This window comes from Ptychodera flava, chromosome 4 (genome assembly GCF_041260155.1).
Source record: "Ptychodera flava strain L36383 chromosome 4, AS_Pfla_20210202, whole genome shotgun sequence".
NCBI classification, from domain to species: Eukaryota; Metazoa; Hemichordata; class Enteropneusta; family Ptychoderidae; genus Ptychodera; species Ptychodera flava.
In genome coordinates this window covers 11,868,712-11,882,375 of record NC_091931.1, presented here as the reverse complement: position 1 = coordinate 11,882,375, position 13,664 = coordinate 11,868,712, and the positions used below count along the sequence as shown (strand labels likewise).

Sequence of the window (13,664 nt, the reverse complement as noted above, 5' to 3'; positions counted from 1 at the left end):
GTAGAGTATATTTGCATGCAATGGAAATGTGGACTCGTCACATTATCCTCTGTACATGCAGATATCCTGCGTGGTAGACCCTCTCATACTCCTATGTCAATGTCATCATTTTATAGTTTTGATTACGATTTCTTGACTTATTGGTCACTGGACGAAAGGTAAAGGTGTTGATATTACGTAATAGTATCAAAGTTATCGTCGAAGTGAATGACCTCTGTATCAATACTTTTACCTTGAGTCAGCTCATAGTTTTCGTTATGTCATCCTTGAGTGCATTGCCATGTTGTATTTCAAACAGATTGACAACGTGACTGTAGTTGATCAGTGAGTATGAAACCACAGGAAGCGATCGAGGTGCCAAATCCTTAGAATAATGAGTTTCCTCTTCAACTTTAATCCATGCACAGTGAAGAGCAAGATTTTTTCTTTAACCAATACTCCGATTTCCGCAGTGGTACCAAATCAATGATATTTGGCGATAAAGTATCTATCCTTCGTTTGACCAACACAAAAGACATGCATAACGTTGAAACGGATTAAAGTTAAAACAAGAAAAGGAAACAAACAGATCAAATACCCAAACGAATTATTGAATGATATCAGTCGAGAAATAATTTCAGACTTTGCTAAGCTCATGAAGTAGTTATCTTGAAAGATCTGCATGACCTTTGAAACAGATTGGTTATTCTCATCATGCCTTTGAGGTACCAAGAAATGACGGCATACAACATTTGGACATAAAAATAAATTCGTGATCACCATGAATACTGTTATTCCGTTTGTATCTCGACAACCCCTCGTTGGCCTTTCCCCGATTGGAAACTGTGATATGTAATACAATCACCAGTCATTCTAATTCTGTCAATTCCCGTTGTAGACCGTTCGACGGAGTATAATGTAGTATTCATCCTCTGAATTTATCAATATAAGGTCAACACGATCCATTTTCGGACTTGTGCGAAATGTATGATTTTTATATCCAAGGTCTGCACTACATACATTTTAGATCGGGTCTCGAGGGACTTGCACAAAATTCATTATTAACATTTAATAATTTAATGATAATAATAATTTTATTTTTTCTCATTTTATTTTTTCTCATATTCTCTTTTGAAAAAAAGACAATAATTTGGTACACATTGAAGCGTTACAATGAGAAAAGGACTGAAAAATAGCTGCCCTAGGCACTAATCGAGTTCAGCCCCAAACTCAAGAAAGATTGATGTACAGTTTTTAAAAATGGCGACTGTTCCGATATATCACAGTGACAGATATCACAGAAAGTTAATGTATTAGGCATGAAGCCTTGGAAAAAAACATAAAAACACAAAACTTCAGCAAAAAACCCCGAAAATTATCTGTGAGAGAAAACGGTCTGAGTTACAAAGTCAACAAAACTAAAACTCCAGTAAATAATTATATCTAATACCTTATGCACCTTATACTTAATACCTTATATTTCATACCTTGTTTTGAATTAAACAATGAATTCTTTCAACATTTATGCAGGTGTAGTATAGAATCTCCTGGGTCATCAGAAATAGCCAATCTTAGTCACTTCAGCAGTTTTATGTTTAGACTGTGACCGGATATTACACAACAGTAGACTAGGACTTACATTGTTATTAGTATAGTAATATGCATAATATATGCATAATATTATATAATATGCATAATATATGAGAAATGGACAAATGGTATTTGCAGACAGTAACTGATATCATAAGGACTAGCGAGTCGAACAAGCGTGTAAAGGGTGATCGCAGCGAAATAAGAAGAGACATGGCGACATTATACAGTGGCGATGCTTACAATTCGGTCTTCGATATCAAAGCATACCTCCATGAACATTTCCACAACAATGACAAATACACGCTAGAGATCGCCCAATGCCAATTTGATATGATTCAACAGACGCTCAGTAAAAGTAAGTATATGTTTACGTGACCTTTTGAATTGTAGAATATTCTGTGAGGCTCGGTTGATGGCTACGCTCACAAACCGCCTCTGGTGTGGGGTGGGGCGGGAACTTTGAGGGGGCTTGAAAAATTGAGGGTTCCCATGAGAAAAAGTACCGCCACAAATTGACCTGTCTGTCTTGACTAAATAACTAACTTGTCAACTATTTTTCACACCTCATGTATCCATTATCTACAAGTACCCGCCGCAAACTTCACATATGGACTGTGGTTGGACTGACCCACTTGATATTCACCACTATAAATAACTCGTCAGGGCGATAAGCCCCTACGTTGGTGATCGGCAGAACAAATTAATGAAGGGGATTAGGTAGGGCAATTAACAGATTTGGACTGTTTTCTTTGAAATGCTATACAGTGATAGCTATAGGGTAAAGTAATAGGCACACACTGGAAACGGGTAAGGCTTGTATAATGAAAAAGTTCAATACATGATATTTATTAGTCATAGTCGTAACTTCTTGACGAATATTGCTCGCAATACCCTGTGGTTAGCCTATGACGTCGGACTATCAATTACGGTTTCCTTCAGTTGCTGGGAGGAGAAGTTTACGGAGGTGCTAACTGGCCCTCGTTAATTGGGATACCCAGAGATTTGTAAATGTAGCGATTTTGTCTAGTAGTTATGCCTGTTTCAACAAACGACCCCGGTATTTGTTTAAATGTTTAGCCTGTTCTAAATTAACCAGCATATGAAGCCCTCCAACTGATCCGGTAGTTCGTATGCAGTGTGCTCTCAAAACGGTTTTTGGCGTATCGGGCCCGTTACCGTTTTAGTTTTGCCGATATTTGATCAATCAACCCGATATCATATCCGATAGCCTATAAAGAGACTCCAATTTTTCCTTTTCCGTCCTTGTTTCGATCCGTACTTCAGTGTCTTTTGCACTGAACAATGTAACATCGTATCACGGAGGTACCTCCATGATCGTACTTTCAAAGCTTGCTCTGTTTGAGCGATTGACAAAGTGACAATATAATGCCATTTCCAAAATATGAATGAGAGATCGACTGATGCAAAATAGACGACGTGGAGCAAAGCCAATGTGAAAAGTACTGACAACGCTATCCGGCGCGACAGGCTTACGATTAGCTGACCACAAAATTGACAGTTATGCTACTTATTAAATTTGGCCGCATTTTTCAGGCCCGTTTCACCTTTTGTGAAATAAAATATCTTCCAATGTAACAATTTTGCAAGCGGCGACGTACCTGAGCAGCCACGATCCCTGTCCGATTTTCCCCAACATTTGATCGTGTCTATCCAAGCATGAATGATACCTTGTGCCTATGGGTAACCGACTATTGCCGAACACTGCCGAAGATCAACCGAGTAACTTTCCCGGTTTGGCAAGGCTGGGTAATCACGGAAAAGAAAAACTGGAGTTGAAAACGTTGTTTTCGTGCAGCGTTGTTGGACTGTGTCCGGTTCGTAGGCAAGCCATAGAGTTTTGAGCAAAGGGATGAAGTTTCCATTGTTGCAAATTTTCAACACGATCTTGTCGTCGGTCACCCTGCAATAATAATAAGAAATAAGTCCTGCAGTCGAAGACTGTATCTCGGATGACTGAATGGCTATTTCGCGTTCTGATATAGTTGTTCACGATGGCACAACCTTGGCAAAATACAACTACATCCTATAGTATAGGACTACCAAACACGGAAAATAAAGGAACGGCAGTTCCGATTGCAAATATGTTTCGGTGATCCATTTCCCATGTTTTCTCTTAAACCGAGTAAACGGTTATCAATCACCTCCTCCAAAAAGATAACTACGCTAAACGCACATGTTCATACTTATCACATTCATTTCCCACTCATAACACCAATCCAAACTTTGATGAATAGGCACTAATATATGAAACGGCGGGATTTGTAAAAATCCCTTAGTCCACTTTTTACGAAAGACTGAACACAAATTTTACAAAGCGCTGTGAAGTACGGAATACAGTTGAAAATTTTACATTTAGTGAATTTAAAAGAATGGATTGCTTTTATCTTGTTCGCTGTGCAATCAGTGTGTTTTTATATGCCTACAGACAGAACTAGTAAGGAGAGAAATTTTGCGTCAGTTTGGGCCGTGTGATTTAGTACTGCGGATCAGTCGACCAAGCTCATCTATATTGCAGACGCAATTGTTGTGTACTTGGCACTTTTTCCAGCATTTTAAATCAGATCTGTGGTATGATCGTCGGAAAGTTGTGTGTTTTGTGTGTGTCGGCACTTGTGTTCAAGGGCGAATCAGAAATGGACAATGTTTTAATAAAAAGATCAGTCCACCTTCCGTCGAAGCTGATGAGGCTACAGGTGTGAATAACGAAATTTGGCCATCTATTATTCACTGGACGCTTGTCACTGATACTTGTCTTCTTTTGTCTTCGAAGTAAATAGCCCACCGATGAGTGACAGCTTATGGTTTGCCTATTTGCATAAACACTCAACCACATCATGGCAAATCCATGCATAAATGCATATCAAATAAACTAATTACCCGTGATTTTTACGGGTTGAAAGGGTCTCTGGCCGGTCAATTCCTTGCGGCGTTACTTGGCATGATAACTTTTAGGTACCATGGCACCGTGTGAGCGGGACTTGGAAAAACATAATGCTCATGATTGGGAGTATCATACCGGAAAAATACTGAACAAAAATTCACGCAAAAATGAAGTTGAAAAAATTGTTTGTTGTTGTGTATTTATTGTACACATATATTTAAAACAGGTAATTTCTCACACCAATAAAATTTTTAGCAAAAGTGCCATGAAACTGCTCCAGTCATATCGTTCTGTCAAAAGAGCGTTGCTTAATAGTGACCAGATTACAATCTCTTTCGGGTGGCAAGCGAAACGTTGCATGCAATTCTTGAAAACCCCATTTGCTTTTTGTATAAACGATACTTTTTTGTAAAAAACATTTTCTTTTTGTAAAAACAATTTTCTTTGTACAAAAAATTATCTTCCTTTTGTAATAAATGATTTTGTTTTTGCAAAAAAAAAAACAACATGTTCCCAGTGTTAAAACAATTTTCTTTGTGTAAAAACCTACTTTCCTTTGTAGAAATCTATTTTCTTTTCGTAAACGTTTTCTTTTTGTGTAAAACTATTTTCTTTTTGTATAACTTTCATTCATGTTAGTGAAACTTATGCTATAAGTCTTGATGAATGTCATGCAACATTGATAGTTCTTCTTTTGCTCTCGCAGAAGACAAACATTGTGATTATCGCATAATTCGAGGAGGATAAAAAGTCATTGACGACCTGAAGTTGTAGAAAATAGCACGCAAAGTGTTAGTCTGCGACACCCTTTGATGTTTTGATGCATAAAAATTGTCTGACCAGAACACTCTCAGGCCATTGTAATATGTCAAGCAAAATCTTTAGTTACACCCCAAAAACATTTCAAAAAAAGACGATGGGTATGTGTCACATATGGTGTTTTTAAGTTTAGTACATTAAATGCGTCGTAAATTTTCCCTTTGCATACATCATACTATTAAACTCTTACAATTCTTTTCTGATCAACGATGTTGGGGTTCATTTTAAAGCTCTTGGTATAAGTAAATTTTTCATCGTCTTAGTTTTTTGGAAATCGAAATTTTCGAAAATTTTATTTTTATCCAGAGAGTTAACAAGGGGGGTGGGGGTGGCGGCCATTTTGAATTTCAGATATAAGTAAATCTTGGGTAATTTGTTTCTCTGGTAACCAAATTTGCACGGTGCCCCCAGGGTTTTTTCGTGACTTTGAAAGACGATAGTTGAAAGATTCCTTGAGGAAAGTTTGAGCTAAAGTTTAAGTCTTTCATTATTAAGGCACATACAACCTTAATTAAAGCACGGTCCCTCCACTAAGGAGTCGAAAAGCAGCGAACCCTTCACTGTCTATATTTTCTTGATCACCCAGTTTGCTAAGTAGTTGATCGCCAGGCTTCCTTGCAGCAAATTCTGAATACAGTGTCTTGACACTTTTGTTCTGTGTTGCATCTTTGTGACCTCTCACACCGATGAACTTCCGTGGTTGGATTAAGTCAATCGTCATTCTTCATTAAGAGCCTTAATTGATTCCTAATGCTAGTGATTTCCACCTGTTCCTATGGAAAGCAATGAGTATGTTATATTGAGGATTATCATGTTGTAATGTGCATTTAACATATTGTTTAAAGCATTTCCATATGCTGTCCTAGGAATTACCAATGTTGCTCTAGATATTTAGCATGCTGTGCTTGGCATTCAGTATGTTGTTCTAGGCATTTAATATGTTGTGCTAGGCATTTAATATGTTGTCGTAGGCATTTAATATGTTGTCTTAGGCATTCAATATATTGTCCTGGGCATTGAATATATTGTCCTAGGCATTTGATATGTTGTTCTAGGCATTTAATATGTTGTCCTAGGCATTTACCATATTGTCCTATAGATATTTAATATGTTGTCCGGGGCATATAATATATTTTCGTAGCCATTTAATATGTTGTCTAGGCATTTAATTTGTTGTCCATGGCATTCAATATCTTGTCCTAGGCATTTAATATGTTGTCCTGGGCATTCAATATGTTGTTCTAGGCTTTCAATATTCGTAGGCATTCAATATGTTGTCAAAGGCATTTAATATGCTGTCCTAAGCATTTAATATATTGTCCTGGGCATTTAATATATAGTCTTAAGCATTTGATTTGTTGTCCTAGGCATTTAATATGTTTTCCTATGCTTTAAAATGTTGCCCTAGGCATTTAATATGTTGTCACAGGCATTTACAATATTGCCCTAAGCATTACAATTTTGCCTTTTTACTTCTAGCCGTGAGCATTACAGGTACAAGTTGTAGTTCACATTTCACTCGGTGTCATGGACACGTATATTTTCCACCACAATGCTGTTAATGTTGATTACTGGTGTACCGTGATGCAATAGTATTGGCATACTGAGTACACTCCATACAAACGATCAGTACACATGCTACTCTTGACTAATCAATGGCTCTTATAGTAATGATGATGCAAGGAAAATATGTTGCAGACTCCATAAAATCCATATCAAGACAAAAAAACATTTGTTGCCTGGTTTATTGATAAAGACTCAGCAGTAATTAAATTATATTTCAAAGTTTGATGAGAGTTTAAATGATGTTGACAGCAACTTTACCTCAATTATGAATGTAGGCGAGTATTGAAGTGGCATGTTGACGGCACTGTAGTCAAGTTGAGTGATAGCGGATATGCAGTGATCAGTGATCAATGATTGCTTTGAAGGCAAACACTCAGAAGAATTTAACATCATCATGCAAATTGAACTCTATCCATTACAAAATTCAGAGATCATGAGAAAATAAAATCTAAGATAGAATCATCGCTGTCAGATTTAATTATTTTTTATTTACACTAAATATAAAGATAAACGTATAGCTAATAATAAGGAGCAATAAGGGTTTCGAGAAAATGAGCCAATGGTTAAATCGTAATCCCAGTGCGCCAAAACATCAGACCTCTAACTACTGCCACAATTGCCTAGGGCAAGATTGTAAATGCGTTGAACAACATGCGTAGCACAATATATTAAATGCCTACGGCAATATATTGAATGCCCAGGACAACATATCAAATGCCTAGGACAATATGGTAAATGCTTAGGAGAACATATGAAATGTCTAGGACAACATATGAAATGCCCTGGGACAATATATTGAATGCCTAGGACAGCGTATTAAATGCCTGGGACAACATATCAACTGCCTAGGAAAACATATTTAATGCCTAGGACAATAAATTGAATGCCTAGGACAACATATTAAATGCCTAGGACAACATGGTAAATAACTAGGCCAACATATTAAACGCCTAGCAGAACATATAATGCCTAGGACAATATACTGAATGCCCAAGACAACATATTGAATGTCTAGGACAACATATTGAATGCCTAGGACAACATATTGAATGCCTAGGACAATATACTGAATACCTAGCACAGCATGATAAATGCCTAGGGCAACATTGGTAATTTCTTGGACAACATATGGTGCACATCACAACATGATTGTACTCATTATAATATGTGACCACTTACATAAGTCATGGATATGGTTTTCCATATGTTCCTATACTTGTGTTTACTTCATAGTGTACAGTTCGGTCCGCAAAGCCCTGACTGCTCTTAACAATCCTGTGACATCAGTGTGGTTGATGTCAACAGATGGAAGTTTGGAAAGATCTTTTGGAAAATCGGAATTTCTTCGTCATTCTCTTATTCTTTTCGTCACTCTCTGTCTCTGTCAATCCGTCTATTTCTTCACATAGAGTCTCATTCTGCCCTCCTGGCATGTTCCACTTCAAGTTTTTATGTTTAGAATTTGATAACAATTTTGCTCCCATGTTCGATGGAGTTTCTCATATACTAGCAACATTTATTTTACACCGTGAAATTATCAAGTTTCCATTTTCCCTGACTGCTATTATATCTGATTTTTCCACAGACAACTTCACAGGACCCCGTTTGTTAGAAATTGGTGGTGGTCCCAACCTCGGCAACGCAATACAGGTTTGCACACAATTTCCTGAAATCGTTTTCTCAGATTATTCTGAATCATGCAGACGATCTGTTGAGAAATGGGTTGAAAATACGCCAGACGCAATTGACTGGAGTCGGTCCATTCAGCGTGTTTGTGATTTGGAAGGCAAAGGGTAAGTTTCTGCATAAAACATTAGCTAACAGACTATAACCAAGATGGATTTTAAGTGAAACCGCGCAGGTGTACGTTTTTGTACGGTGAACCTTTCTAATTGCAGCCGGTGAAACGGCATTGTTTTATTCTTTGACATTAACGTGCAAGGAGCTTAATAAACTGATGAATAAATCGAAAAGGCAGCTCATCAGTCCGACACAATCACAGGTAGCTAAAGGGAGTCGGCCAAGTTGATCCATGTGAGTTGTGCGCGTGTCAATGCCATAGCCGTTTCTCAGAATGAAGATTTCTGACATTGTGTCACGATAGTGACGTATTTTATTAAAAACCTGTTTCCATGACGATGTTTGGTCACTATGCACTCAGCCGGCCTATCTCTTTTTAATCTGATTGTAAACTTCCGCACCAATTCTCTAAAAGTTACTCACTCCGTTGAGATCAAGCAAGATACAATGCGATGGGGAAGGCAGTCATAAAATGCATGGCCTTAAACTACCTAAGGCATAGTGAGCCATAGTAAGTAATGCAGTGGGTAATATAAGTGATGACGAATCGCAAATTTCGTGATTCCTACAGAAATATATATTTTCCGAAAGTCTCGCATAAATTGCAGATAAATATTTTTGGTTTGACTGAATTATGATGTCACTTGGAATCAACGCTCATGGAAATATATGCATCTACTAAATATGACCTTATCAATCCACAAGGGACAAGTATTGAGCGAAAGCAAATGGCTTGGTACAGCGGATTGTCTTTTTTTTAATTCTTAGAGCAGTCATCGAGAAATCATAGGAATGTTCGTAACACTGGTGATATTTGTGTGTCAACTGAACACAAATTTATATCTTTACTTTCAACAGTCTTACTACATTACTTGTGAGGTTGTTGTGTTTACAAAAAAACACCATGACATTTAGTTTCAAGTATTGCGCGAATTATTATGGATTCCTTTTAAATAATGTAGAATTACCCGCCACGCGCTACCTTGGGTTACAGTTTCATTTTAGCTTAGAGAGGTTTAGATACACGTAATTACGCATTCAATTCTCCGCCGCAGAATTCTTCTATGCGCATATTTCCCCAACGAAGATACGAAGTTGAATGTCTGTCGCAGCACAAATGACAAGAACTGGCAATATTTGGTATTATATTATTGCTTTGTCAATACCAATTAATTTTGTGACGTCATACCCTAAGATTTATCACTGATAATGTATCGGATTATCCGACATTGTTGCACAGATGTTTCCTGCATCTAGCCAAAACTCCTCCCGGCCCATAATGGACGAAAGAAAAACTTTGCACTCCATAATTTACTCGGTTTCGCCTCGTTCATCATGTTGTGCAAAGTATAAGGGTAAATTATTTATTGTACACTAATAACCAGAAGCTTATACATGATATGGAAAAAAACTTACATTTCAAGGCTTGACTTTGACCCCTCCGAGTGCATAAGGCTATATTCACAAAACCTCTTAAGGAGGCTGGAGAATCCAATAAAACTTCAGATTTTTTTTCAAATGGCCCCTTGAACAAACCAAAAGGCGTTCAAAGTCCCCCTTCTGACTTGCTATAATTTTGAAATCCCTCCTCAAAGTAAAACTGACCTGATTTTGAAATGAAGATATATTTTTTCAGCGCGAGTGTGTGTGTGTGCGTGTGTGCACGCGCACACTCATTTTCAAGGGAAGGAGGGCGCTATGTTGGCATGTTTCCTCTTATTGGAAAACTTTAGCTTGTAAAACAAATTTACAAAAGCAGAGATCAAATAAAGGGGAACTTTTGCTGTGCCTTTCAGTACGTTTTGTTCCGTGTATCAACTGCAATTTCGCGCTGTACTCCCCACAGCTTATGCTAGAATAATAAATATTCTGTTTGGCAAAATAATGTGTAAAGATCGTAGTAATTATTATTGATGACAAATACATTCTAGTCCGGACTTGAATTCAATTTTAAAGAATGTCAATGCTAACTGTAAACACAGGGCTCTGATAATTGAGCTACACACTTGACTTTCATTATGCTTTGAGGGAGTAGAACAGGAGACTGCAGTAGCTACACAAAACAAAACCACAAAAAATTGCCAAAAGTTACAGCTATCAAGGGACTATCCAACACATATTACATATCAATCAGAGACAGTTTCGTTTCGCGATGTTCGAGTCCCTTCAAGTGCCCCCACTTTTTATTTGACGCCTCCACAACATTTCCGTAAACCTAACGTGACCGTAGCAAAAGATATTGGCAGATTTAATTAGAGGGTGTAGAACGAGGTTTTAGAATGCTCATCACTTAAAGAAATTATGTAATTATTCTTAGAAATTGCACGCGCATGTTTCTGAGAAAAATGCAGCAAAATCATCGGGAATGCACAACTGGACCAAAAGTTCACACGTTAGCACGGATACGCAAACGCTATACCGCGCGCCGTTAGGCGTGCGCGTAACTATGTGTAACTAACCTCTCTAGTGAATCTGTAGAGGCTAAGAACTTGTCTTGATGTGTTTCACCAGCCCATATTCCAAAATACTTAAATGTGCCAGTCTTACCACTAAAATGTTGTCTTTCCTTAGGGCAGTAGATAATCTAACCTGTTACCTTTTCGACCAACAGAACTACATGGGAGGATAGACAGGCCTTGTTACGCCGATCCATCAAAGAGATAATACATTGCGATCTCCTTAAGTCAAATCCACTCGAACCAAAAGTGTACGAGCCCTTTGATGCCATCATGACCTCATATTGTGTGGAAACTGCAAGTCCCGACAAGGATTCATTCAAAGAATCCATGAAGAACATCATCAAACTTCTAAAGCCTGGTGGTATCCTAATCATGGTCAATACACTCAACGCGTCTCGCTATCTTGCCGGACAAGCGCCCTTTTTCAGTCTTCCAGTCGATGAACCATTCATAAGAGAAGCCGTCGTCGAGGCAGGGTGCAGTGTCGTATCCGCAACAGTTTGGCGCGTCGCAGAAGATGATGAAGACGCCGATCATGCCGATATGGAGGCCGCGGTGACAAATGGTGATGGAGTTTTGTTCCTGACTGCTATAAAACAGTGAACAAATTGAAACACTCGGAACAATGAATTGTAACGAAGTAATGTGTTCCTCCATATTTTCTCCAAGTTCTTGAATAAGGTTTAAAGATTGGGGCAAATGCACCACTGACTATTTACTGAGAAATGTTTGATATAACGTAATCATAGAGGACATAACAATCGAAAATATTACTTCTATTAGGAATCTAATAATATTATGTGGTGGTTTTGTAAAGTGTCAGTTTTGAATAAGTTATCATGATAAGTGTAGCTCGTATAATCACTTCAAGAATTGTTATGACATTTATGAAGGAATGAATGTTTTGTATGTTATTCACATCAATTGCACGTATAAGCCACACCTTATAGATCTTATTCACAAACATGTACTCCCGGACAATTTCACTGTAACTGTATCTCTCACGCCTAACTGTATGTGACAACTTGACATAAGAAATGAACGTATTTTATCTTGGAAAAGTGACAGAAAATACTGTGTGTACGTATCTCGACGACCTCTTAGTGGGTATTCCCCGATGCGATACCGAGGCGGCACCGAGGTTCGTACATCATCAAAACCCGTGAGTATTGTCTCCAAGCAGGGAGCATCGTGGACTGTGCTAGCCCTTATTACCAACTAATTATTGCTGTAACTGGTTCTTGTCGGTGATTGTGTTTAATAAAGGCATCTCAACAAGTTGCAATGCGTTAATGTTACTCTCTGTGTGAAACACCTGAACGAGATGACTGTAATGCGCCTATAGGCTTGTGAGAGTCACAACACGCTAGGTACAGTAATTGCAGAGTGAGCAGTGAACGTGACCGGTACTGAGTTACATGTAATTTCTCCTGGAATATTACGATAACGCTACAGCATCGTTGTCAGAAAAATAGTTACGATTTTTCCGCTACATCACATTCACTACTTTAAAAAAAGCTTTTATTTATAGACTTGATCGTACAGCGTGCGAATACCTGTGTAGCATTACAAAGACATTGCGCTATTTATCTGGTTATTCATCATGGCGTTGATTAACATAACTGAATAAGAGCAATAGCCCGGAGTAAATGAGTGTGTTTTCAGCGTAATCTTACAAGTTGAATTTATTTGGATTCCTTTGTTAACTTACATAACCACTACCGGCGCCGCAGTGAATTGCTTTGAAGTACTGCATTTGTTAAGTGCACCCACAGAGTAACATAGACAGAGTGGCAACACTTGTATGTCTTTTGTTCCATGGTCGTCTCGGTAGACTATTGGCTTTTCATATTAAAATTAGCTTCAAAGGTGTTAAACTTTTTGGAGGCTTTGTTTGTGGTTGATAATTACACGAGATTATGCAAAACATACGACGAGATGGCATCGTACTGCCAGTCGCGTAGCAACCATAGTTACTTTGTGAGCTCTCAGGCCAGAAACACTGCTTCACGCCCATCAAAACGTAACACGCCAGCAGTTTCATAAACATGTCCTTTCTTGACGCACGTAATCAAAACGTTCAAAAAAGTAAGTCCTGGTAACGCCAGCACGCCTTTTCAATAGAAAAAGATTTCATGACATTTGCAATATCGTCTGTGTGTTTTGTCTGTAAAAAACGTCAGTGACTGCGTTTATTTTGTCGCGCGGCACAAGACAGAGTCCAAGCTGGCTCCTTTTTCGTTGTAAGTTCCATCGACCCCCCTCCCTCAATAAAAACGAATGCTCCCTTATCAAAGTAAAAGCCGGTGAAAAATACAGAGTGGCAACACTTGTATGTCTTTTGTTCCATGGTCGTCTCGGTAGACTATTGGCTTTTCATATTAAAATGAGCTTCAAAGGTGTTAAACTTTTTAGAGGCTTTGTTTGTGGTTGATAATTACACGAGATTATGCAAAACATACGACGAGATGGCATCGTACTGCCAGTCGCGTAGCAACCATAGTTACTTTGTGAGCTCTCAGGCCAGAAACACTGCTTCACGCCCA

At 38.2% G+C, this 13,664-nt stretch overlaps 1 protein-coding gene across 1 annotated transcript; it reads left to right on the top strand.

The window, feature by feature from the left end:
- Window positions 1-1,699: 1,699 nt before the first annotated feature.
- LOC139130901 (nicotinamide N-methyltransferase-like) lies at window positions 1,700-12,398 on the top strand. The gene is made up of 3 exons (XM_070696707.1): window positions 1,700-1,927; window positions 8,445-8,652; window positions 11,271-12,398. The coding sequence occupies exons 1-3, from the start codon at window positions 1,783-1,785 to the stop codon at window positions 11,719-11,721; spliced, it is 804 nt and encodes a 267-aa protein (XP_070552808.1). The 5' UTR covers window positions 1,700-1,782; the 3' UTR covers window positions 11,722-12,398.
- Window positions 12,399-13,664: the final 1,266 nt, after the last annotated feature.